Raw genomic sequence first — 25,746 nt, forward strand, 5'->3', positions numbered from 1 at the left:
CGAGCTGGGTGTTTCCTGCCTCTTTCAGTCCGGGTTTGGAGGCTCCGGCGTTCTCCAACTTTTCATGGTAGGGACGGCGGTGCCCGCTGATCGGGGGCTCCGGGCGGCCGAGAGAGCAGGGCACAGCCAAAGTAGAGGGGGAAGGGGCCAACAAGAAGGGGTGCGATAGCGGCTGTCGCGATAGGGAAAAGGCATTTGGGGGATAGGATGGGGGCGAGGCCGACGGTGGGGGAAGGGCATTAAGTGGAGAATTTGAGGACGGGGCGGGGTGGGGGGGAGGACCCTGGCTGTTGGTAATCCAGGAAGGGGCATTTGGGCTCGGAGAGTAGATACGTATGTGGATGGGCGAGACGGGGGTGGTTGTCTCTGAGTCTTGAGTGCTTGTTAGAAATGGAAATTGGTGATTGTGAAAAGAACAAAGAGATGTCATTGAAGACGGGCATTTGAGGTAGAAAATTAGGATCTGGGGAGTTGTTAAGGAGAATGAGTAAGCTATGAGAGGGCGAAGTGGCATTCCTTGGGACGGAGAGTTTGGGGCTTTTGGAAGTTGTAACTGGAGTCGCTGGGTTTCGGGGAAGGGGGAGCGGCTTGCTTCCAGGTGCGTCTGAACACACAGGCGATTGGACGAAAGTGATAGAAGAAGCCGGCCGGCGGGTGTGCGTTCCGTGCGTAGAACTCCGCGGAGGGATGCCAGGGGCCTGGGGTCAGGGTACCTTCGCCGCGGACCAGCGCCTGAACTGGTGTGGGTACCTATCTAGTTACTTCCGTTGCGGCCCAAGGTAGCCACACCTAAGGAGCTGGGGGATATCTCACATACAGCCTCCCAACTGTGGGAAGTTTCGGTGTGTTTGGGGTTTCTTCAAAAGTTTGTTCCTTGAACAATTCTTTGTTCTTGGATAAGAAAGAATGAGCAAAGTTCAGCCCATACCCTCTTTTTACTTGTTTGCCAGTGTCTCTTCCCTGGAAAGCACGGCCTTTAGGGAAGATCAGTCCCAAGAACACTGCTGAAGAAAAATGAGTCAACCTGTAGCTGAGTTTCGTGTGCTCCATTTTGTGTAAAATAAGGACCACCTAGGGAAGAAAGCACAAACTAGTGGTTCTGAAACTGTGGTCCCCCAGACCAGCAGCATCAGCTGAAACTTTTTCAGCCAAATTTTCAGTCCTGTGACGTTGAATCAGTATGGGGTGGGGCACAGCAGTCTATTTTAATAAGCCCTGCAGGGGATTAGAACGAGGATTTCTTGATTTGGGCTATATAATGAAAAGGAGAATGGGCGTCAGAGGACCATAATAGTTCTGATTCTTAATTTTCTCCCCTAAGTAGTGGGATTGATGACAACATTTTTCTCTCTAGACTGTGGGGAGAAATAGGCCAATAGTTTGCTTGCTAAACACAGGGAGAGAATGTAATTCGGCAGAACACTAGGAAATAGCAGTAGCTGTTCTATAGGTTTTGTGTGCAAAATAATGCTACACTTGGGTGGCTAATTGAATTTACCATATTTTGCCATGTATAATGCACTCCCGTGTATAATGCACACCGATAGTTTTGTTTACATTATACACTGGATTATAACCATGATATGTAATCATTACACCCACATATAATGAACGTCCTTTTTTTCCCCTCTAAAATTTGGGCCAAAAGGTGTGCAGTAAACACGGCAAAATATAGTAGTTTGGTTGCAGTGGAATCACAGACTTTTGAGTTGTAGAAATGCCCTCAGTTTAGGGGAAGTTGTATAATTAGCCTCAAGGCAGTGACTCTTAGATATAACTGGTTAAATAAACAAAAACAAAAACACAGCTTTGTGACTCTCAGCCCTGGCCACACTTTACAATCACTTGAGGAGGTTTGTTTGTTTGTGAGAGTGGATAAGGGAGGGAGAAAGAAAGAGGGAGAGAAACGTAACAGAGAAGCATCGATTGGCTGCCTCTCGCATGCCCCCAACTGGAGACCTGTCCCCGCAACCCAGGCACGTGCCCTGACTGGGAATCGAACTGGCGACCTTTTGGTCTGTAGGCTGGTACTCAACCCACTGAACCACACTAGCCAGGGCTGAAGAGCTTTTTTTTTTTTAAACTGGCTTCTGAGTTGCCATGCTCCTCCTTGCCCCTCCCCAAATTCGATTACTGATTCTGGGGCGAAGCCCAGGTATTGGTGCTTGTTAAACATTCACAGGTGCTTCCAATATAGCCAGGGCCATGATCTTTGGCCTTAAGGAGACCTTGAGGGGCAGAAGAAAAACTACACTGAGAACCAGGTGGCAAGTACTTTAGCATTCATTCCTGGGGGTCATTATGAGTATGGTTTTAACTTCATTTTACAGATTAGGAAACTGAGGCCCAATGAAATAGCTTGTCTAAGAATCACATAAGCAGTAGTGAATCTGGACTGTAGTCTACCAAACTCTTGATCAAACCTCCCCCAACACACATACAGAGGAGGCAGTTCTTCCGAGGGTTGTATAGAAAACATCTAGGGGTGAGGGATGTGGTGCCTTTTTTCCCCACTGTATTTGCCTGGGTCCCCTTTCCACTCAGCATTTTACCCCCTTCAGCTGACTTTCATTTTTTTAAGCGTGCATACAATAGCTTCCCGTTTGTGGCTGGGACGCTGGGAAGCAGGGGCTTGCTTTTATTTTTGATGCTTTGTTTTTATGTATGGTCAGGAATTCACTGGGCCAATAGAGCAAAAGGTCCGGGAAGTTCGCCAAGGCCATGATGTTAATTGTAGCCTAATTAAGGCGCACTGAACTTTTTTGAACAGTGGGTTGCTGTCCTGGCTGCACATTGTAATTACCTGGGGGACTTCTAAAAATTCTGTCGCCTGTGCCACAACTCCAGACGAGTTACATCAGAATTTCCATGGCTAGGACCCAGGCACCAGTGTTACCTTCAGCTCCCCTGGGGACTCCGGTGGGCGACCGAGCAGAAGGCCACCGTTCAGAATCAGCAGCAGTATACTCGGGAAGTGGAAGGGAGGAGCCCTGACTTACCCGTCCATCCAACTGGAATAAACTTCTCTTCCTGATTGAATGGAATCAGCAACCATACCTCCACTATTAATCACCTCTCTTTCTTGTACCTGATTTTGCTCTCTTCTGTCCCATGTCCCTAACTTCATTAAAAGTGGGATCAAACCTTTGAAACAAGTTAAAAAGCAGGATGGCTGGGGAGTCCTCTGTGGAGAGGTTCGCTGAGAGAGACTTATTGTCTCCTGCTTTGTGTCCTCAGCTCACTGTAACTTGGGCTCTGGGACGTGAACACAGCCAGAACTTTTTTCCTTGGGACCTCTCCCAGTAGTGAGGTGACTGACCTTTGCAGGAGCAGGGTCCAGAAAGGGTGAGAGCTCGCTTTGTCTGTTCTGGAGTCTCAGTGCCGATCAGGATGGTTTCTGCCTTTATCGCTTAGCAATTCAGTCGGTGTCAATAGAGCTGGAATCCGTAGGTAAAGAGAAGATAACCTGAGACTTTGAGAGCATTCTCAAGTAGTCATCATTTGCACGTTTCATGTTTGAGTGTTTGCGCTGAGCCAGGGACCGTGCTGAGTGTCCTGTGGCATACCTCACAGCAGTCCCGGAGGCAGGTGCCGGTGTTGTCCCCATTTGATAGACGGGGCTGAATTCAGACAGGTAACTCCCCCAGGCTCCCCTCTCTGGGAAATGGCAAGGCTGGGGACTTCATTTGGGTCTGACTTCCAAACCCAAGCCCATAGCCACACGTTGCCTCCTGTCTTTTCAGAGCTGCTGCTTGTACTTTTTAAAGAAGGGGGCGGGGCCCTCCGCTGTCCGTTTGTATGCCAAAGCTCTGTACATATGAAGCACGACCGTTGATAGAATCCTGGGCTCCAGGCAAGACTTGCCCACGTCCTTCACTTGCTCTGTCACTAACTCACTTTGGGAAGCGACTGAGCTGTGGGCCATGGTGTCCGAATTCACAAAATGGGAATCACCATAGCCGTCTCCGGGCGTCGTTTGGAGTTTGAGGGGTTGTGTGTGGAGGTAGAAATGAAAAGATTGGTATCTCCTGGGAGGGAGGAGTGGGAAGGGGACAGGCAACGGCTCCCAGAGCCTCAGAAGTGCTCTCCCGATTGGAGTGGGCTGCGCGGCTGCAGCTGTTAACCAACACTCATCAAACTGTGCACTTAATGTTATTGTATGCAAATTATCTCGAAAAAGGTACTGGATAGCAAAAGCAAAAAAGTACATAATGTGTACTTTGTGCCTTTTTTGTCTGTTTCGTGGTAGGTGCCTTACAAATGCTAGACCATACCCCCAAAACTTATTTTTGGGGGGGATAAGTTACTTCTAACTTCCAGTGAACAAAGAGACTTTCAGGGGGGAAAGTTGGTGATATGGTTGGTGTCTGGTCTCTGGGGACTGATTGCAAAGGGGAACTAGAGCCGAGGTCACCACTTCCTCGTGGCCTCTTTTATGTCTGCCCTCAGGCCACAGAGACCCCAGGTAAGCTGAGCCTGAGCTTTTGAAAACTTACCTTCTTGTGACATTTTTCCTGGATGAACCGGAAACTGTTTCTTGAGGAACCACTTGTCTTTCCCGAAGCCATTCTTTGCCGCTCTGCAAGGCTCCGACTCTGCAGGGCTCATACGTGAGTCTCCCGGTGGCTGATTCCCAGGCCACTCTCAAGCGGGCCGAGCTTGAGAGGACTGGCCATTGCCTCTGCTCTTGCCGGTCAGTTAGGCAGGTTGCCACCCATTAGTTCCTTATTCCAGTGAAAACATAACATTTGTGTTTTAACAATTGTAAGTGTAACACAAGTTCACTGTGGGAGATCTACAAAAGACAGAAAGGCATAAAGAATTTATTCATAAAAAACAATTCTCTTTCCATGTTGGTATTTTTAAAAGTTCCGTGCCGTGGCCAGTACCACCAGGAGCATACCTGTAGTCAGAGCTGTTTATTTCCTTGATGCATCGAGGGACAACTGCGGGGCATCGCCGAGCATCTGGCCTTGCCTTGAGCGGTTCTGCGGAGGATTCAGAGAAGTGGGGCTTTGCTCTGCTCAGGAAGCAGGGCTAGTTCTGTGACTGGGCATCTGTAATTCCTGTTTTGAAGGAGGGAAGAATGGAATGGGACTAAAGCTCTCAATGGGAAGGAGGTAGCAGGATATGAGCCAGGAAGGGGGGACGTCTAGTGATTTTTGTGTTTTGGACAATGTTTTTGTTTTTCTCTGTGTTCAGACAGTTACGGAGCGGTCTTATTTGTGTCTTTGATCCATCAGCTGCCGAGTGGCCTTGTCGGGGCTGTGGAATTACTCACATTCACGTGACACCAGGCCAGGCCCTGGCTGTCAGGGGCCGCCTTCTCAGTGCTGAGTCGCAGATTCAGTAAAGGTTCAGCCCACTCTTGGGCATCTCCTCCCGCTACAGAATTCTGCTTACTAATTCAAGAAATGATTTTCACCACGGCTGGATGGCTCAGTTGATTGAAGCGTCATCTTGGACACCAAAACATTGCGGGTTTGATTCCAGTCAGGGCAAATACGAAACGCAACCAATCTATGTTTCTCTGTCCCTCTCTCTATCTCTATTCCCCGCTTTCCCCTTCTCCCCTCCTCTCCCTTCTCCCTCCCTCCCGCCCCCTCCCTCCCCTTCTCCTTCTAAAATCAATAAATACGCACGTGCCAGGCACGAGTCTCCTTTCCCGCACCTGCTCAAATCTGCACACCACATTCCTTCCTCGGATGTGTGCGTGACAGCTGGCGGTGTCGCAGTGTTGTCAGTTAGCTGTGATAAGTGTCGGAGACATCACATCTTGCTGTTTTGGGCCATGTTCGTACAGGAAGCCTCTAATTTTGCAAAGGCTTGCTTCCCGTAGTTTTTACATCTGCTGCTTAGTTCTCATAAACACTTTTTTCCTATAGGAAGTATTAGGAATGGTAGTTGGGATTTTACTTTCATAAAAGCTTCCTCCGTCTGTAATTAAGCGAAAAGGTGTCACTTTTATTAGCTGTTCAGTGTACATGGCAATAAGGAAGCCGGGGCAGCGCTTCAGGCTGCAGCCAAGGAGTTTGTTTACATGGGTAGTGGGCAGAGAGGAAGTCCTCGTAACGCAGGAGTCAGTGGCAAAGTTGTACCTGCGGGATCAATAGGTGAGGTCAGTGTATGAGCCCCTCTGGGTGTAGTGGGGAGCAGACTGGGGAATGCATGCCCCTCACCAGGGGACAGCCACGGGACAGCCTATACTCCAGATTCTACCAGTTGTTGCCCTGCTGGCCAAGTTGGCCTCTGGTTTTAAGAGACGCCAGAAATCGAGATTTTTCTGTGCACTCTCCTGAGTTGTCAACATTGAGAGTGAAGCTTGTTTTAAATGCAGTAGATACTTGGACTAAGCCAAACAGATCTGGAGGCCAGATTCAGCCCAGAGGCTGTAGGAAGTAAAGCAGGCCGGGTGTTGTGACCCTGGTGACCCTGTGTCTTCTCCCTGGCAGGAAGAGATGTCAGGAGAAAGTGTGGTGAGCTCAGCGGTGCCAGCGGCTGCTACCCGCACCACTTCGTTCAAGGGCACGAGCCCCAGCTCCAAGTATGTGAAGCTGAACGTGGGCGGCGCCCTCTACTACACCACCATGCAGACGCTGACCAAGCAGGACACCATGCTGAAAGCCATGTTCAGTGGGCGCATGGAAGTGCTCACCGACAGTGAAGGTAAGCCCGCCCCCAAGGCACTGGGGACATGCTTGTGGCCGGGGGCTTCACTGAGCTCAGAAGACCGCCATGAAATGCGCAGCTGCCCCCACAGCTACAGATCCCCCGTTGTGCTCGGTGTCCTCATGGTGTGCAGAAACCCCAAGAATGAATAACTGGGAGACTGGATCTGGTCTGGGGTGTGTGGTCAAGGAGGGCTTCCTGGAGTAGGTGACATTTACGCTGAGACCTGAAGACAAGTAGGAGTCAGCTGGACAGGGACTCACAGTCTTGACTTTGTTGATTTTGCTGTGTGATGTTGTGGATTTGCTGTAACTTTGAGAAAGTCACTTTCCCACTCTGGGCATCAGCTCTGGAAAATGGAGGCTGGATTATCTATCTACCCTTTGTGGTCTCTCAGCAACGAGCCTCTGACTTCAGAGTGAAACTTGTGTGAGTCCCAGCATTTTCTCTGGACAGTTGTCCTCTTAGGACGGGGTCCCGACAAAGACTCACAGACGTGGAACCGAGCCACAGCTCCCCGAGTAGTAGCTGGTGATCCTAAGCAAGTTGTTTATCCTGTTGACTCTCATTTTCCCATCTGCTGAAAGGGGCACCGTGACCCCCACCTCATGGGGCTCTTGGCACATAGTGCGTTTCAGCATGTGTATACTCAGTGCTTTTTCTCCCTTTTTCTTGTGGAAAGGCATGTCAGTAAAAGGCAAAGAATTGTTTAAAGTCATATTATAACTACTTCCTACCTACCTGGAACAAAGAGCCCCTGACAGAGGAGAACGTCCTCACCTGGCTGGGGTTAGGGGGCAGGTCACAGGAGGTTTGGAAGGGGCCCCGTCCTACGTTCCTTGGTCCGAGATTGTTTGAGGCCGGGCCGGACCGTGGCCCGCCTTGACCCAGCTTCCCTGCTGCTGAGGCTGGCCTCGGGGCCGGTGCCCGGCCTTCCAGGGACGGCGCTCCCTGGATTTGACGCGGCGGGTAGGTGTGGGGTTGCTAGGCCTGGCGCGCACAGTGCATTCTGTGATCCTCAGGGGACTGTCGTAGCTGGGGTGTTGCCCTCTGTGTCCTGGAGAAGGCCAGGCTGCAGGGCTGCAGTTCCACTTCTTTGGGCTTCCTGTGAACTCGGCTTCCAGAGCTGCCTTCTGCCTTACCAAAAAAAAAAGCTTTTTATGAGTGGGAGGATCTCCTTTGCTGCGCCACACCCAGCATTGCCCAGAGTATTTGTGGAAATCAAGACAATGGCACCCCAGCTGCAGGAAGAAGCAGACCTTATCTGAGAACCCAGGGTTGTTGGGGTTTTGCTTCCGCCCTGCCCAGTCTCCGGTGGGGCTCAGGAAAAGCCCTGCGTCGCTTTGAAAGCAAAGACGGACCTTAAAAGCCTTCGCCTTGGTGGCTTAACGCTTGTCCCAGAAGAGACAGAGTCCTCAAACTCCCATGTCCCCAAACTTAGAGCGGTACCAGGGGGCTGCTGAGGCTTCTAAATTGCTGCTGGAGACCTCCGTCCTGGAAAGCCCAGCCTGTCTGGGGGACGCGGCGCTGGCTGCGACGCTCCGAACCTCGGCCGCTTTCCCTTTGCTCGGGCTCCGGCAGCCTTTACATCCTATGAAAAGTCCCCAGTGTGTCAGTTGATGGGTGTTATTTCATTTATGCCTCACTTTAACCCTTTGAGGGGTGGGTACTGTTCCATTGTTACAGTTTGAGAAGAAATCCACATCTCAAGTGAAATGCTTTTTCAAAAGCTACCGAACCCAGGACTTGCTGTCTCTCACCATCTGCTCTCTGCGGTTTGATGTGGCCCCACAGCCCTGTCCAGGTTGCCTGAGCATGGCAGCGTTAGGGTTCGACTGCTGGCTTGGGGCGGCGGCCCTTTGGGTGCCCTGCGAGGGCCCGGGCTGCCAGGCTGGGAGCCTTGTCCTCCGGCCTGCGCCACGCCTGGCAGAGCGGTCCTGCTGGTGAGTGCGCTGCATGGCCTGGCCCGGGGCCCGCACGTTGCCTCAGGAAGACAGGTGTGCCCACAGATGCGGGATGTCCTGCATCTCACAGCTTCACCCAGGACGGCTGTCAGCCGCAGTGAAGTCTGCCACAGACGGGCCGAAACACCGAGTGCGGCTCAGCCAGGCAAGTGAATCCGGCAGCAGAGCCTCTGGCTCAAGGGCAGGGGCTCTGAAGGATCAGATCAATTGTGTTGCTGTTGCTAGAAATCTCGAAAGGGTGCCTGAGAAACTGGTTGCGTCTGGGGAGAGGGCCTGGAGCCCAGGGTGCTGGCAGGCTCCCCTGTGCCCCGTGCCCTTTTGCCCGTTGGAGTTTTGTACCATGCGCGGGTAACTCCTAAACAGAAAAGAACCCAGGCGTTGGAGCGAGACGGGCCTGCGCTTGAGTCCTGCTAACAGCCACAGCTGACGTGTACGGAGTGATTTCTGTGTATCGAGCATTGTGTTAATTTAGACTTGTTCGCTGTTCACTGGTAATGTGGCCATGGGTGAGTGCTTTTTTTTTCCCTCTGAACCTGTTTCCTCTTTGCGAAGTTGTGATTTAGGTTAATACCTTTCAGATTGTTATGGGGATTAAATGAGGAAATTAAAATGCACTTGATAGAGTGTCTGACACATGGGGAGACTCAAAAAATGGGAAGTGTTCATTGTGGCTGTGGTCCTGCCGGGGCGGGGCGGGGCGGGGCGGGGCGGGGCGGAGGGCGCTGGGAGGAGTGGGGTGAGGCCGGCCTTAGCAGGGTGTAGGGGAGAGGTGGGCACCTGGGCCGTGAGCAAGCAGTGAGCTGCAGTGCCATGGCGCTCCCCCGGGGTGGCTTTCCGGAGAAGCCAGGGACACAGTGGCAGTGAGCAGGCCTTCCTTCACCAGGCTCCTTCCCGGAAAGGCTCAGTTCTCGCAAAGCAAGAACTTTTCCCTGAGCTCTTGTCAGTGTCGCCATCGGCCAATGGTTTACGGGTCGCTTTTCTGAATAAGAGTCCTGCGTGCCTCTCGCCTGTAGTTGCCCGTGTCATCCCTGTTGCTTGGTACAGTACTTCCCCTCGAAAATGGTTTCTGGGCTCTTGCGAATGTTTTTGGAATAAGGGAGTATATAAACTGGATGGAAGAAGAGAGTCGTCAGTCTTACAGCACATGTTTCCCAGAAACCCCGCAGGGAAGCCGGGGCGCTGTGAGAAGTGCAGTGCCCGGGGGTTCCCCCAAGGGCTCCAGGCCTCCTGCCTTTTATAAAATCCTGAATACGCTGATAGCTTCAAAATGTTGATAATGTGACAAACTCCCCTGTGCCCTGCACATGCAGGGAATAAAACATTACCTGGACCAATGAGGCCTCTCTTTACCCTCCATTTGCTGTGCTCCCTTCCAGAGGTGACCGTGGGCCTGACTCTGGGCTGTAGGTGACACTGCAGCCGTGGCGGCGCAAAGCCACCCTGAAGCCACCACCGTGGGCAGGGCGGGTGGGGCGCTGGGGCTTCTGAGAGCTCTTCAGGGGATCCCAGCGTGCTTTGCGAGGCAGGCCTGCATTGCTGTGAGTGTCCCTCTTCAGACCGGTGTCCCTGTGTCCCACAGATCCTGGGTGGTTGTGCTTTCGTTTACATTTGTCTCAGGGTACTTTTTGGTTACTTCCCTGATCTTGTTGTTAACCCGTTCTTTATTGAGTGACATGTTATTTAGCCTCCATGTATTTGTGTGTTTCTCAGCTCTTTCCTTGAAACTAATTTCTATTTTTTATACCATTGTGGATGGAGGAAGGGCTTGCTTGCTACGATTTCATTCTTTTTAAATTTGTTGTGACTTGGTTTGTGGCCTAACATGGTGTGTCCTGGAAAACGTTCCATGTGCACTTGAAATGAATGCGTAGTCTACTGCTTTGGGGTGAAATGTTCTGAAAGTATCAATTAAGTCCATGTGGTCTCATGTGTCATTGAAGGCCTCTGTTTCCTTGTTGACTTTCTGTCTGGCGGATCTACCCACTGATGCCAAGGCCCCTACTATGACTGTTGGTCCCTTCATGTTCATCAATATTCACTTTATATATTGGGTTGGCCAAAAAGTCTGTATGGTGTTTCCCGTAAAATAAAAGACACATTTTTCATTTTCACCAATAACTTTCTTGATTTGGCTATCTCCTGCATGGCAGAATGTTGATGGTTCTCAGTTAACGTCTTGATTCAATCAACTTCAACTGGTTTAACCAACCATGAAGCATCTTCCAGCAAGAAATCTCCAACATGAAACTTCACAAAATGACTTTTCACATGTTCGATCAGTCACAGCACCTTCTCTATACAATGCACAAATCTTTTTGTTTTGTGTTTCAATTGCGTTTTTACATTTTTGAAATAATGAAGCATAATATGCCGGAAATGTGTATTTTCTTCCATCTTCAATATTAAAATGGCTGCACAAAAGTTTACCAATTTTGATAAGTTTTTTAAAAAATGCATGCTGATATGACAGCTGTTACAATACAATCTAACAAAATTGTTTTGAGTGAAGTTAAAGACAACTAAGTGCTGCTAGAGCCATCTTACGGAAGAGCCGAAAGGACTTTTTGGCCAACACAATATTTAGGTGCTCCTTCATTGGGTGCATAAATGTTTACAAGGGTTGTATCCTTTTGTTGGATTGATCCCTTTATCATTATGTAGTGTCCTCCTTTGTCTCTTATATAGCCTTTGTTTTAAAGTGTATTTTGTCTGATTTAAGAATTGCTACCTAGCTTTTTCTTTTATAAATTTACATTTGCATGAAATATTTTTTTCCATCCCTGTACTTGCAATCTATGTTTGTCTTTTGATCTGAAATGGGTTGCTTGTAGACAACATATGCGAGTAAACGCATCTTGTTTTCTTATCCATTTACTTATCCTATGTCTTTTGATTAGAGCATTTAATCCTTTTCATTTAAAGTGATTATTGATAGGTACATATTTATTGCCATTTTATTATTCATATTTTTTTTCTTGAAGTCCCTTTAACATCTCTCATAACCCTGATTTGGTGGTGATAAACACCTTTAGTTTTTTGTTTTTCTTAACTGGGAAGTTCTTTTTTTCTCCTTCAATTTTAAATGATATCCTTGATGGATAGAGTAGTCTTGGTTGTAGGTCCTTGCTTTTCATCACTTTGAATGTTTTGTGCGAATCCCTTCTGGCCTGAAATGTTTCTGATGAGAAATTAGCTGACAGTCTTATGAAAGTTCCCTTGTAGGCAACTGTCTTTCTCTTGCTACTTTTAAGATTCTCTCTTTGTCTTTAACCTTTGCCATTTTTATTATGATGTGTCTTAGTGTGAGCCTGTTTGGGTTCACCTTGTTTGGGACTCTCTGCGCCTCCTGGACTTGTGTGTCTTTTTTCATCACCCGATAAGGGAAGATTTCAATCATTATTTCTTCAAATAACTTCTCAGTCTCTTGCTTTCTCTTCTCCTGCTGGTACCCAGAGGTCCCTTAAATTATCCTCTCTTTTTTTTTTTTTTTTAATTTCTTTTTTCTTTTTGCTGCTCTGATTGGGTGTTTTCTGCTACCTTGTTTTCCAAATTGTTGATTCAGTACTCTGCTTCGTCTAATCTGCTGTTGATTCCTTCTGGTATAATCTTCATTTCAGATATTGTGTTCTTCATTTCTGACTGTTTTTTTAAAATGGTTTCTATTTTTTTTTTTTTGTTTACTATCTCCTTGTTGAAGTTATCACTGAGTTCATTCATTTTTCCTCTAAGTTTCTTGAGTATCCATTGTTTTCAAACTTGTATCTGGTAGATTGCTTGCCTGCATTTCATTTACTGCTTCTTCTGCAGTTTTCTCCTGTTCTTTCATTTGGAGGGATGTTTCTTTGTCTCCCCATTTTGGCTGCCTCTCTTTATTAGTTTATGTGTATTAGGTAGATCTGCTATGTTTTCCAGTGTTGGTGTACTTTTAAACATCATATAAATGGTGTTACCCTGTTTGTAGCCTTTTTGCTTTTGTTTTACTTAGCACTATGCTGGTAAGATCAAGCCATTAGTAAACAGTTCTAGTTCAAACAGGTCACTGACCCAGAGTGTCCCATTCTAGGAATATACCGCAGTTTTTGGATTCATATTCTGCGGATGGTGTTCGCCATTAGGAATATCAGTCATTCTGGAAAACCGTCCCTGGCGTGTGTGTTTCTCTAGGGTGGAGCTTCCCAGTCTGTGGCACATCATGGCTCGCCCCAAAAGTCATGTTTCTGCTGTGGTAAATGAAGGGGCTCTGGCTCCCCAGCCCCTGCTGAGCTGCCTGGGCTGCGGCATTAAGAGCTCACACACCTTCGGGTGCTCTAGCCCAGAGTTTGTTCCCTGGAGAGGAGCTGGGGGTGGCATCTTCAGCTTGATCAGATACTAGCAGCTGTGTCAGTTTACACACCCCACAGAGGTGTAATACTGGGCACTATCAAACCTTTCCATTATTGCCAGTTTGGTGGTTATCATGTGGTACTCTTGTTATTTCTGGTAGGTTGAGCATCTTTTTATCTTTGTGTTTCATTGCATAGGTGCCTGATTGCATCTCATGCATTTTCCCGTTTTTGCTTTGTAGAAAGAAGTATCTGTTCTAGATTTTATTCCTTTATGGTTTTTTATGTTGTAAATATAAACAGCATAAGCCCAACTTGTTATAGCCTTTTTAATGGTGCCTCAGTTTTCATGTTGTTTTTTCGATTTTGGTCTCCTAGCTACCTCGGTGGTGTTCAACCAGGGATGGCTTGGCTCCCCCGGGGACACTTGGCACTGTCCAGAGATATTTCTGGTTGCCACAGTTAGGGGGTGGGAGTGGGATTGGCAACCAGTGGGTAGAGGCCGGGGATGTTGGTGAATACCCTGTAATGCACGGGACAGTCCCTTTATAACAAAGAATTACCCAACCCAAAATACCAGGAGTGCTGAGGCTCTTGGAAGTCCTGCCCTAGAGATTGTGATTCAGGAACGAGGCAGCTTCCTGGTATCTGGACTAGTAACAAGTACCTCCGGTCACTTATGATCAGGAAAGTCTGGGAACCACAAAAATACAGATTGCAAATACCTTCGTATGGTGAGGAGAGGTCAGTGACAGCTCCCTGTAGGAAGCTGGGGACGGGGAGAGGAAGTACGTCGTGTGCCTGTGGCCTTCCTCTAAGGCCAGCCTGGCGGCCCAGCCCCTCTAACCCTGAGAGAAACCTCCGTGGTACCCTGCAAGTCACCCAGATTCCTTCCTGGGGGCTGGGACGTGCCTCCTGGATGCTACTGTGGCTTCCTTCTCAAGCAGTATTGCTGAAGGGGCTCATCGTCAAAGACCTAATTTGAGCTCTGCCAGTAGACTCCGCATTGTGCTATACATGCTTCCCGTAATTCTCTCTTTGTGCCTATATGCCGGCCCTGTGAGGCACCATCTTTAGAAGAGGAAGCTGCTGGACAGAGAGGTTGAGTGAAACGCTAACGTTGTCCAGTACGTAGGCAAAGCTGGGCTTCCAGCACAGGCCCACACTGTAACCCCTGTGCTGTGCTGCGCCTCACACCGCCCCTGAGCGTCTGCTCTGCACCCTGCCTGCTCTCTCCTGCCTGTTGAAGGGACCAGCCCCCCCTCCATGCTGCCCTGCCGTGTACAGCTTTCCTGAATGCGCTCTGCGGCAGCAGGAAAGATGCCCCACGAGCTTGACTTCCATTTGCTTTTCTACATGCAAAGCTGTTTCAAAGGGATAGATTCCTGCTTTGAAAGCAACTGAAAGACTTTAAAGTCAAAATGCTAATTGAAACCTCATGGAAAGTCCTCCTGGCTCCTTTGCCCTTATTTGTCCAAAGCATGATTCCTTCGCCGCAAGCATTTCCTGACAGCATTCTTGAGCTGGAGCCCAGTGTCACGGTCCGCCTGTTCACGGATGGAAACTCTGCAACAGTCCAGGGTAATTGGAATCACTTGAATAATTGATTTCAGGAGCCCTTGCTCCTTCCAGGCAGCTGAGTTGTCTATGCGTCAGAGACAGAATGTGGACATTTTCTTCCCAGAGCAGCTGTGCGGAGGTGGTTGCTGTTTCTTCTAAAGACTGAGGTTCTGCTTGTCTTTTCTCCCCTCTTCTCAGTTCCCGTGAAAGTTGTCTCCCTAAGTTTTTTCTTGTTCTTTGTGGTCCAGTTCTGCCTTCCCAAATTGGGAATGTCACCGAACCTCTCTGAGCTTCTGTGTTCATCGGTGGAAAATTCAGTGGATGAGACCCCCTGCATAAGAACTGTTGGGAAGAGAGTACTGCCGCTCCATACCTTGTCCGCTTGTTGGGAGAAAAGCACTAGATGCAAGGTCTCACAGGGGTGCAAGCCGGTGGCCCGCAAGGTCCGGTGCAGCCTGCAGATCCGTTTTGGGTGCCCTGTAGTGAGTTGATGACAAGTTTTTTAAAGAATTAATTTACCATTCTTTAAAAATCAGGAGATTTCATAAATCTTTGCATTTTTGGCTTTGTTGAGAACATCAGATGCTTACACAGCCCTAGACCCATATTTCTGCCTGGCCGCCCTTGGCAAGAACGGGAAGACCCTCCCTTCCTTCCCCAGCACCCCAGCCCACCTGCACGCGTTCATCCAGCCTGCTCATGGCCCCTGTGGGCATCTGAGCTACATAACAGATACCAAGCCCCTACTTTGTTGTCTTCATCGTAGAAAGAAGCGGTGGGATGAGGGCCAGCAGACACTGGCAGGGTCACGGAATATACCGCCCCTTCCTCCGAGCCGGGGTGTGGCTCCAGGCTGCACGTTCGCGTTGTGTCTGCCCTGATTGGGAGTTACTCTTCCCACCTGGAAAGCCATAGCTGTGAGGAAGTGCCACGTGGAAGGCTCTGGAGAGACGAGACCAAGGCCTAGGAAGCGGGGGCTGAGGAGTGGTTGCAGGCGGGGAGAAGAGAAACGGCCTTCTCATCCACCCTCCTCCTGGTGCGCCTTGCAGAGAACACCAACCTGTCCAGTGTAGCCCCCGAGGGGCTTTGGCGGGGCTGGGGCTGGGGCACAAGGGGGCATGGGAGGTGAGCGGACGTGTGACTCCGGATGCGAAAGAGGTACATTCGTTATTCTCGGCTTTGGTCGCCCTCTGCTGCCGACCCAGGGACCGGGGTGGGGGGGTGTCCAAGGGGGAATGGGGCAGGGCACGTGGTGTTAGGAGTGGAAATGGGGGCATAAGATTGCTGATTCGTGTTTGAACCCCCCAATGGCCCTGTGCACTGAAGTTTTCTCACCTGTAACGTGGGACGGGAGACCTGGGGAAGCCCTTCCCCCGAGGAGGCCTTGCTGGTCGGGAAGGCCAGGACTCTCTGGCTTCCTTCTAGCGCTTCCCATTTTCTATCCAGACACACATGGTCTTTGTCCCGTTCTTACCTCCCTCATCGGCACCATCTTCTATGCCCAGGTTCCCGTCCTGTTTCCTCCTCCAAACACCACTCCCAGGGACGCTCTTTCAGGAGAGGGATTTTGAAGCCCCATCGCGTCTCTAGTGGAGGAGCCGGAGGAGTCGCAGGCCGGTGCTGAGACTGGGGAGGGCACCGAGCGCTGGGAGGGCTTGTCTTCCTGGCCCCACACCTGAGAATTCTTTCCTGTGCCTGGTTCTGGTCAGCAGGGGTATTCGCATGTTTAATCAAAGCAAGTTCCATTTCTCCCAGTTAGACGGAGCTGCTTGCGGGCAGGGTCTGCCTCTCCTTCGATTGCTATCTCCTTCGGCATTTTATCTCCAGCTGATCGCTGTCGGTAGCCAATAAGTGCATGTTTGGGGAGTTAGGGATGGAATGCCCCCTGGCGGTGCTGGCGAGTGCCTGGGGGCCACCCTCAGGAACCGGGGGTCAAACAAAGTCTGTGGGAGGAGCCTTCTGCTTCCTTAGAAATGGCTGTTATTTTGAAGTCTGAAGACGCCTTGAAGAAGGAGGGCGTAGACGGTTTTCCTTCAGAGGCCTTTCCCTGTTATTGGGGTCATTTGGATGTGGTTTATCCAGGTGTGGTGGGCTAGGCCTCCAGATAATCTTGTCCGAGGGATTCTGAGGGCACTTCAGAAACACGCCTTAGCCGAAGGGGCCCTGGCGTCCCAAAGAGCCTGAGACCAGCTGATTCCGGGGTGTGGTGGTTTCCAGCCACAGGGCCCGGAGGCTGCGACAGTGCTGCTCAGGCCGGGCCGGGTCAGCCCTTTGCTGGTGACTCTCTGTGGGCCCGCTCTCGCCAGGGCCTTCCGAGAGAGGTGTGCCCGTGGAACGAGCCTTCCCCGCCTCCTCCTCCCACTGCAGGCTGGATCCTCATTGACCGCTGCGGGAAGCACTTTGGTACGATACTCAACTACCTGCGGGACGGGGCCGTCCCCTTGCCCGAGAGCCGCCGGGAGATCGAGGAGCTGCTGGCAGAAGCCAAGTACTACCTGGTCCAGGGCCTGGTGGAGGAGTGCCAGGCCGCCCTGCAAGTAGGCATCGCCCTTCCGCCCGCCTGCCTCCCTCGCCCCCTCCGCCCCCGCGGGCTCCCCTCCCTGCCTGACCCCTCATGAGAGGGAACGAGCCAGCCCTGGAGCCCCTCCCCTGTGGTCAGAGTGGCCCCTGAAGGGCTTTTCTGTCATGTGTAAGCCACCTAACTCCTTTCTGGCTTCTTTCCATCTCCGTGGTGTCGGGTCATCTCACGTGTAGGGTGAAACCTTCAGTGCTGAACCACGGGTCCCAGTAGTGCAGCAGTTTCCTAACTCACCTTGGGGCCTACTCTCACCCCACGAGTCATCCTTGGGAGCCTGGCATAGTCTCTGCAGACTCAGACACCCCTCCCTCCTCAGCTGGACCTGGGGCAGGGACCCCAGAGTCCAGTCTGGTGACAGCAAAATCCCTAAAACCAAAATGCTTCTAGACATAGCCAGGGGCCATCCACGTCAGACAAGTTCCAGCACGGCAGAGGACCAGGGGAGTCCCTTTGGGTCATCTCAGGAGTTGGGTCTGTACACGTGAAGCTCCTGTTTGGGCCTCTCCCAAGACGCGTGTCCTTCGGGCCGTCTGCTGGAGCAGCACGCACGACGCCTAGCTCCTCGGGGAGCTCTTCGCGCACAGCGCCTCTACCCTGAGAGTCCGTGAACTCACTGAACATCTAGCCCAATGTTGTAGCCTTTACTGCAGTGTTTTTCTTTCATTTTTTATGGTTATTAAGAAAATACACATATACCATTTAAGAAGCCAGGCATAATACTATTACAAGGTTGGTGTCAAAAATACCGCACTCTGCCCTCTCCCCACCCCCCCCCCCCAGGCAGCCTCTTTTGTCTTTCAGCACCCACTTACTTTCATAGTTATTATACTACTATTTATTGACATTTCAGTCTCGACATTATCTATGGGATTATTATAGAAAATTTAAATTGTAGCTCATGCACTACCACCATCCCCAGCCACTGCCAAGCTCACACATATTTCTTCTGTTCGCCCCACGTAGGTTATCACAGGTTTGGTAAATCGGTATTCAGGGTTTACAATGGGATGTGACCAGTTGAGCCACAGAGTGTACAATGACTACTTTCTTTCTTTTAAAGATTTTATTTATGTTTAGGAGAAGGGGGGGAAGGGAAACATCGATCAGTTGCCTTTCATACGCACCCCAGCTGGGGATCTGGCTGGCAACCCAGGCATGTGCCCTGACCGGGAATCAAACTGGTGACCTTCCAGTTCGCAGGATGATGTCCAACCCACTGAGCCACACCAGTCAAGGCATCTATTTTCTTTCTTATGTAACTTTTCAGTTTGCCAGAATTAGGGATTGCTTCATTGTTTTTGTTTGTACGTTATTTTGTTTTCTAAGTACATATCCCTAATAAAGGCCTAAATTCTCAGAAAGGCCAGTCTCCTGCTGGTAGGTTCGACACGTCACTGGACCTCTGATTCATCTTTGTCTTGGAGACGTGCCCTTTGGGTTACCTTTCTGTGGTTTCTGTCAGTCTGAGTTAAACTTCCAAGACCTTCTCCCAGTTTGTATCACTTTTTCTTCCTATTCTATTTCCTCAGAAGTATGTTGTTCTTTTCTTTTTTTCTGTTTTATCTTTTCAACCCTTGCATTGCATTTTTGACTTCTGCTATCATAGTTCTGACCCCCAGAGCCTTTCCTTGCTCTCTGAGCGCCTTTTTGGTGTCGCAGGCCGATCTTGTTTCATGGATTGCGATACCCGCTCTCGTCTCTCTGATGATGCCGGCATCTGACGTTTTCTTTCTGCTGCCCTCATCGTCTGACTCTTTCCCTTACTTTTCTTTGTTTGTCTCACGTTTCAGAAACTGTCTACATATCATCTGATGGTTGTCGGCTTGTTGAAATGTAGGCTCTGAAGAGCTGTGCGGGGGGTGGCCCTTGTCATCCAGTGGGCGTCCGCGGGGAAGGAGTCCAGCTGGGAGTCTCTCCCGCGCTCCTGCCACTTGGCAGGCGATCCTCTCCTCTTGCCCTGCGCCCACCAGCCTTGGCGGCTGCTCCTTGAAAATCCCCCGGGTTCTTTCCCAGCTGCTGACTTAGGTCCCAGCCTCCAGCTTCCTCCTCCACTTGGGCTATCACTCTTCTGCAGCCTCTTCTCCAGCCTTGAATGTTTTGATGTGTTTTGTCTTCTGACTTCACGTCTCTCTCTTTTTTTTTTTTCCCCTCTTGGGCTTACACTTTTTTGTTCCTCTATAGTCATTGCCATGGGGTTTTGGGAGCTTTGATGCAATCATATTTCATCTACCATGTTTAGGGTCTATTTTTGAGTGGCTCCTTAGGCTGTGGAAATGTGTCATCGTTGTTAGTATTTACTGAGCACCTGGCATATTGGAGAACTCGACTCCTGGCCGTCCCCCCACCCTAATTCACAGGTGGTAAGAATCCTCCTCTCTTCCCATCCATGGCTGCCCGTCTGCCCTCGCCAGAGCCTGCCTTTGCCCGGCAGCCCTGTTTCAACAACCTGGTGCAGGGCACGCCTCCCAGGCTGAAAGCATGTTTTGTTCCAGCAGAACAAAGATGCTTATGAGCCTTTCTGCAAAGTTCCTGTTATCACCTCATCCAAAGAAGAACAGAAACTTATAGCAACGTCAAATAAGGTATGTCGGAGGCACCCTTGTGGCATTCTTTTTGCTATCAGAGATGATAGTGGTTCTTCTGAATAGGTTTTGAAATGAAAACTGGAGATGACCTGAGAAGGGGTTTAGAATGGGAACCCTGGCTCATCTCTTGTCCCTGCTGTTGGGTCATGCAGTCTCCATCCTAAGCCCCGCCCCTGCCAGCAAGCTACACCGTCCGCCCGTTCGGCCTGGTGGCGGGCCGAACCGATGGGAAATCAGTGGCTTCCTGCATCTGCACTCCAAGTAACCCTCTTCTCTTTCCAAAACAACCCACAGCCAGCCGTGAAGTTGCTCTACAACAGAAGTAACAACAAATACTCATATACCAGGTAAGGCATCAGCTGGAAAAGACCCCTGTGCTCGCTGGGAAATCTGCCCCTCCCGCTCCTTTCAGAGGAGGGTGCCCACGTGGGTTGGAGGGAGAAAGGCAGATGACAGGCGATGGAATTCATGTGCCCCATAAAATTCACCCTTGTCCAGTATATAATTCAGCAGTTTCTAGTGCATTTCCAGAGCTGCGCGGCCATCACTGAACTTGTGAACTTTTCCATCGCCTCCAGAAGCCGCCCTGCATCCACTGGCAGTCACTCTGCTTTTCCCTCTCACTCCCCCTCCCCGCAGCCCTGTGCAGCCCTGTTTTGCTTTCTGTCTCTGGATTCGCCTGCACTGGACATTTCGTAGAAGTTGAATCATGCAATGTGCGGCCTTCTGGGACCGGCTTCTCTCACGTAGTGTAGTGTTTCACGGTGCATCCATGTTGGAGCGTGGGTCAGGACTTCATCTTTTTTTTTTTTTTTTTTTTTTTTAATCCATTCACCAGTTGATGGACAGTTAGAGTTGTTTCCACTTTGGGGCCATTATGAATAATGTTGCCGTGAACGTTCGTGTCCATGGTTCTGTGAACATGTGCTTTTCTTTCTTTTGGATATACACCTAGGAGTGGAACTGTTGGGTCCTGTGTTGACTTAGGTTTAAGCATTCCAGGAACCGCCAAACTGGTTTCCGTGCTGGCTGCGCCATTTCACATCTCCACCAGCGTCCTGTGCTGGTGTCTGGGATGCCTTGTGGCTCTTGGGAATTTTCAACTCTAAACCAGGAGCATGAGGGATGTAGGGGGACTTGGTAAAATTACCGAAGACCTGTAATCTGACCAGGATAAAAATTCCCCTCAGGCAGTTCCGTCCCACCGCTCTGGTGGCTAGCGGGGCGCTCCTCCCTGCCCCCACCTGGGGCCCTGCACGCGCAGGCCCCCTGTCCCCAGCCTGCCGCCTCCGCATAGCACACTGTAGAGCAGCCACTGCAGCGCCTGGTTCGGGGGCAGAGGCTGAGCGGCGAGAGCTGCCTTTTTGAGGCCTTAGCTCTGCCGTTTATTCATTTTTGGCCTCAGGCAATTACCTGATGTGTCTGACCCTCACTTTCCTTCTCTGAGCGGTGGGGACAGTGGCCCATCTCCCACGGGATGATGGTGAGGTTGGGGTGGGGTCGTGGAGGAGAAACAGGCCAGCCCGTGGAAACAGTCATTCAGGGGCGGCAGTCATTCCCAGCTTGTGGTCACCTTGTCAAATGCTCTCTTGCAGCAACTCTGACGACAATATGTTGAAAAACATTGAACTTTTTGATAAGCTCTCTCTGCGCTTTAACGGAAGGGTCCTATTCATAAAGGACGTCATCGGGGACGAAATCTGCTGCTGGTCCTTTTATGGTCAGGGCCGAAAGATTGCCGAAGTCTGTTGTACCTCCATCGTCTACGCCACTGAGAAGAAACAGACCAAGGTGAGGGCTTTGAGCAGACGCTCTGGGTGGCAGCCTGACATCTGTACTGGGACAGCTTTCGCTGCCTTTCAGGCCTTGGTAAGGTCCAAATGTAGGCCTCAGAGTCAGAATGGCATTCCCTTTGTGACGCTCAGCAAGGAGAGATACTCACACTGCATCCAAGTTCTTTGCCCTAAATGTGGATTCAGACAGCGCCTTATTCCCGCGTGTTGCCGGCTGCCGGCGTTCCCTCCTGTCTTCAGCAATGGGACCCATGCTGGGTGCTTCCTGGCCTTCCACGCAACATCGTTCCCCACCAGCATGGCCCCATCCTGTCTTGATCGTCAGAGGGGCAGTGCTACTTTCAGGATCTTGACCTTGACTTTCTAGGTCAAGGTACATGCTTTCAGTACCTCTCACTCACTGCCATCTGCCCGTCCTCCTCTTTCTACCCACTGACGTAGAGCGGCCCTGCACCCTCCCGGGCCCGCGTGGCATTCCTTAGCACCTGCCCTTGTTGGCTTCCTTCCAAGCACATGACTCCCTGAATGATCTGGACTCTGTGGGCCCAGATCAACACACCTGATCTCTCTCTCTCTCAACTTCTGTCTCCGCCGTTACACAGAGCTAAGTCACGCTGCCAAGTGCTGTCACGGACCTGGTCCCGTTAATTGAACTGTGCGGCCATTAGATCTATTTACTTGTTCCCCGCGGGCTTTCAGTGGAATCCCAGGGGTCCGGGTGGCGGTGGAGGTGGTAGGCTGCGTTTGAGGCTAACTTACCGGCCCTGTATGTCGTGGGGATGCAGGTGGAGTTCCCTGAAGCTCGGATTTATGAGGAGACCCTGAATATCCTGCTGTATGAGGCCCAGGATGGGCGGGGACCTGACAACGCGCTCCTGGAGGCCACAGGCGGGGCGGCCGGGCGCTCCCACCACCTGGATGAAGATGAGGAGCGGGAGCGGGAGCGGATCGAGCGCGTGCGGCGGATCCACATCAAGCGGCCTGACGACCGTGCCCACCTGCACCAGTGAGCCGGCAGGTGGACGCGCCGCCTCTGCCCTCCTCCCCTCCCCCTCCCCGTTCTTCACTCAGATCATCTGCAGGCTCCGGGCACCTTCCACTTCCCCTCGAGTCTGGAGATACTTTTGTAATAAGCCAGATTATTATTTTGATATTTCTCAACAAGGTGAATTGGTTTTTACCCAGGTGAATGCTCCCCTGTTGTTGATAAGCTGTGTCCAAGAGCCCTCCTTTCTGTGAGAGGCCTTGGAGCCAAGCTTGTTGGTTCTCACAGGAAAAGGACAAATGCGTGTGCAGTGTACATGAGAACTTTCGTTTGCAGTATTTATTTTTGTGGATGTTGACTACCTACTTGAGCTTCCTGGGTGGTGTTGCCTTTGGGATTCGGTTTGACCGCTCGGAGAGGGACCCTGCAGCTGGTGGCTGCCCCGGTGTCTTCAGGCTCCGTATCTCCTCCCCCTCCTCCAGCCTGCACGCTGGCCCCGGCTCCAGTGCGCCGCCAGCTCGGTTCCCGCGCTGGCTTTGCTGGAGTCCATCCTGCAGCAGGATTCTGTGCTAGGGCTTATTGGTAACTAATTGCAGCTTGTAGCACTGGAGGTGGCACCTGGTGTGCTTTGTGCCTCCAAATTGTTGTTCCTGTGTGTATCTGGGTGCCTCGCTCTATGTAGGGGGCAAGCCTATTGCCGCCTTGGCTGGTCTGGGTCTGGTGCTTGTTGGGCCCGCCACATGTTGGGCGGAGGGCAGAGCTGCCCCTGGTGGTGAGCGCTCAGCTCCGTGCCTGGCTCCTTCCCTGACTCCTGCCCCTTCCAGCAGCCCCCCTTGTTGACTCACTGCATTCCAGGAAGTTCGTCTGGCCTGGGTACGGGGTGGCTCGCCAAACCGAGGCATCCAGTTCCCCCTCGGCCTTCTTCCCTGTTAAGCCGCTCTTACTGCTGCAAGGGGATGCCCTGCCCTTCGCTCAGAAACCCTGGGTGGCCTGACTGTCCTCCCGGCGGGCGTCTGCGCAGGACCGCCCCCGCCCCCGCCCCCAGCAGCCTCGGGCAGCTTGCCTGCTGGAAGCGGAGCCGGCACCGAGAGATCGCCTTGCTGTCTTTGCCCCACTATCGGGTGGCCATCAGTGAGCAGTGAGAGGCTGTGCAGGTCCTTTGGGGTCCAGTTAGTGTCCATGTTCGAGTGTTTAAGGGACGTGTGTGACTGTTGACGGGGATGTGTGCTTGGGAGCTCGCAGGTGCTCGTGAGGGATGGATGTTCTCAGTTACCTACCTCCCAGTCTCTTCTGCGCCTGTCAAGGGACAGAAGTGAGTTGTGACTAATATGCGTGGTTGAGACTAGACTAGGTAGAGTAGTTACAAAGCGATATGAATGTGTATATGGTAATGGATGGATCTTGTCTGCTTTTCAAGGGAAATGTTACTGTTCATACCAAAGGTATTAATATGGGCAGCGTCTGACACAGTGTATTCCAAAAAAACGAGTTTATATTTAGAAATGGTTTTTATGGCTTCGACTGTGTACGTACTGCCCTCCTTGTGACAGTTGTATGCCTTTATTTTGTATCCAGCAGCAAAGCCTCCAATAAACCTTTAAAACAATCAGGATGGAACCCAGAAATTGGGTAGATGCTTTTTAAACTGCTGTGTGGTTAATTTTCATATGAGGCCATTTGGATTTTATTAACTGCAAAGGAAATGGGGGGCTTAAAAAAATGTTTCTTAAAATATTTTATACTGTTTGAGTTTCAAACACCAACCCTGCTGTTTGGGTTGAACTTTTTTAGAAAGTTAAAGTGAATGTCAGTTCTGATGTTTTCTGTAGGAATGGAAAAGCCATCAAATACTTGTTTTTTTAAATGTTTACACGAAGAGTACGTTTGTGGAACAATCTGATTTGTCTGGGCTTCTACACCTTATGAGCTAATGTCTCTGGCAGTCTCCCCCTCTCCCTTCACTTTTCTTCCAGTGCTGCACTTGTAGCTGTGAGTCTTTGCCTCCCTGGTCCTGAAACATTCCAGGCTGACGAGGCTGCATTTAGCCCTGGGCTGACGGGAAGCAGCGGCTGGTCCCGCCGTCATTAGACATAGTCCGCAAGGAACTGACTTTTCTTACGCTAGCGCTAAACAACAGTCAGTATTACCCTTCGGAACCACCCAAGTAAACACTGGCCTAAGATTTGGTAAAGAGTAAAATTTTATTTCATTGTAATAGCTTACAATTAAAAAAGTGGAACAGCTTTGGTCCCTTGTAATCATGTTTTTTCAAATACTGTCTGACGGTGGTGACTGGGGCCTGTGCCCGAGACGGTTCTGGCCGAGCCGCCTCTCGCCCTCCCGCGGTGGCCTCGCAGGTCGGCCGCCGGGCAGGTCCCCAGCCCTCCCGTGGGTTCGGTGTGTCTGCACCTGAGAACACTCTTCGGGGCCCGGTGTGAGCACTCAGCCCTGACTGCCCATCCCTCTGTGTGTCACTGACCTTTCTTTGTGCTACGAGGAGAAAAAGAATGCTACGAGCTTTAGAAGTAGTTGCTGTGTGTTGTACAAGCATTTGTGGACATATGTAAAATAAAAGTTATATAATGCTTCTACCTAAACCTGTGTTCTGGGTCTTTTCAAAAACTAAAATGCAAGCCACTGCAGTGCGGTTTTCAGCAGGAGAGCGAGGCAGAGCCTACCTTCTGCTTTATTGCTTTGAAGTTGCTCAGGGTGGAAAAGATGAGTCGTGTATGTAGCGCTTGAATTTAAACACTGAAAGGAAGTCTTGGACGGAAACGCCGCTGAGCGTCTGAAAATCAGCCGGTGCCACCGATTGAATGTTGGGGAGGTGGTGTACGGGGAGACACAGCTCACCACCTGGGACCTAAAAAGCTCGTCAGAAACATTAAGGAATTGGGTCCATTTCTAAATTCCATTCATGTAAAGCAAAATTCAAATTTTACAGCTTTATGAAATTTGACTTACTCTCAGACCACATATAACACTGCACTGTGCCTTGGAGGCAGCTTGACAAAGGTAGAGATCTGTTGCCTACCTTACAATGACAGGTTCAAGTGCCATCGAGTGTATATCCTACTGAGGACATTTCAAATCACCCTCATGGGTGGCGTGACTCCCTGGAGAAGACGTTTCAGTTCAGGGCCCAGGGCGCCCGAGAGGCGGGGGCAGCTCTGGCATAAGCCGTCCCTCTATGCCTTCAGCGGAGAGGCCCCTTCTCCTAGAGCTGCTGTCACCTTTCCTGGAAGGTGTAGGTAGCCTCCTGGATCAAATCCCCGCCTCCGGGGTGCTTT

The 25,746-nt window shown here is 50.7% G+C and overlaps 1 protein-coding gene across 2 annotated transcripts; it reads left to right on the forward strand.

The window, feature by feature from the left end:
- Positions 1-25,026, forward strand: KCTD10 (potassium channel tetramerization domain containing 10). 2 transcript variants are annotated; one of them, XM_054593946.1, is made up of 7 exons: positions 1-67; positions 6,453-6,666; positions 16,883-17,052; positions 19,586-19,675; positions 19,973-20,025; positions 21,274-21,469; positions 22,257-25,026. In XM_054593946.1, the coding sequence occupies exons 1-7, from the start codon at positions 65-67 to the stop codon at positions 22,479-22,481; spliced, it is 951 nt and encodes a 316-aa protein (XP_054449921.1). In that variant the 5' UTR covers positions 1-64; the 3' UTR covers positions 22,482-25,026. The 2 variants fall into 2 exon arrangements, with proteins under 2 accessions (XP_054449921.1, XP_054449922.1); XM_054593947.1 differs by having other exon boundaries at positions 19,589-19,675.
- The last annotated feature ends 720 nt before the right edge of the window (positions 25,027-25,746 follow it).

The sequence above is a fragment of the Pteronotus mesoamericanus genome, unplaced genomic scaffold (genome assembly GCF_021234165.1).
Source record: "Pteronotus mesoamericanus isolate MK-2021 breed Mesoamerican mustached bat unplaced genomic scaffold, CSHL_Meso_final scaffold_507, whole genome shotgun sequence".
NCBI classification, from domain to species: domain Eukaryota; kingdom Metazoa; phylum Chordata; class Mammalia; order Chiroptera; family Mormoopidae; genus Pteronotus; species Pteronotus mesoamericanus.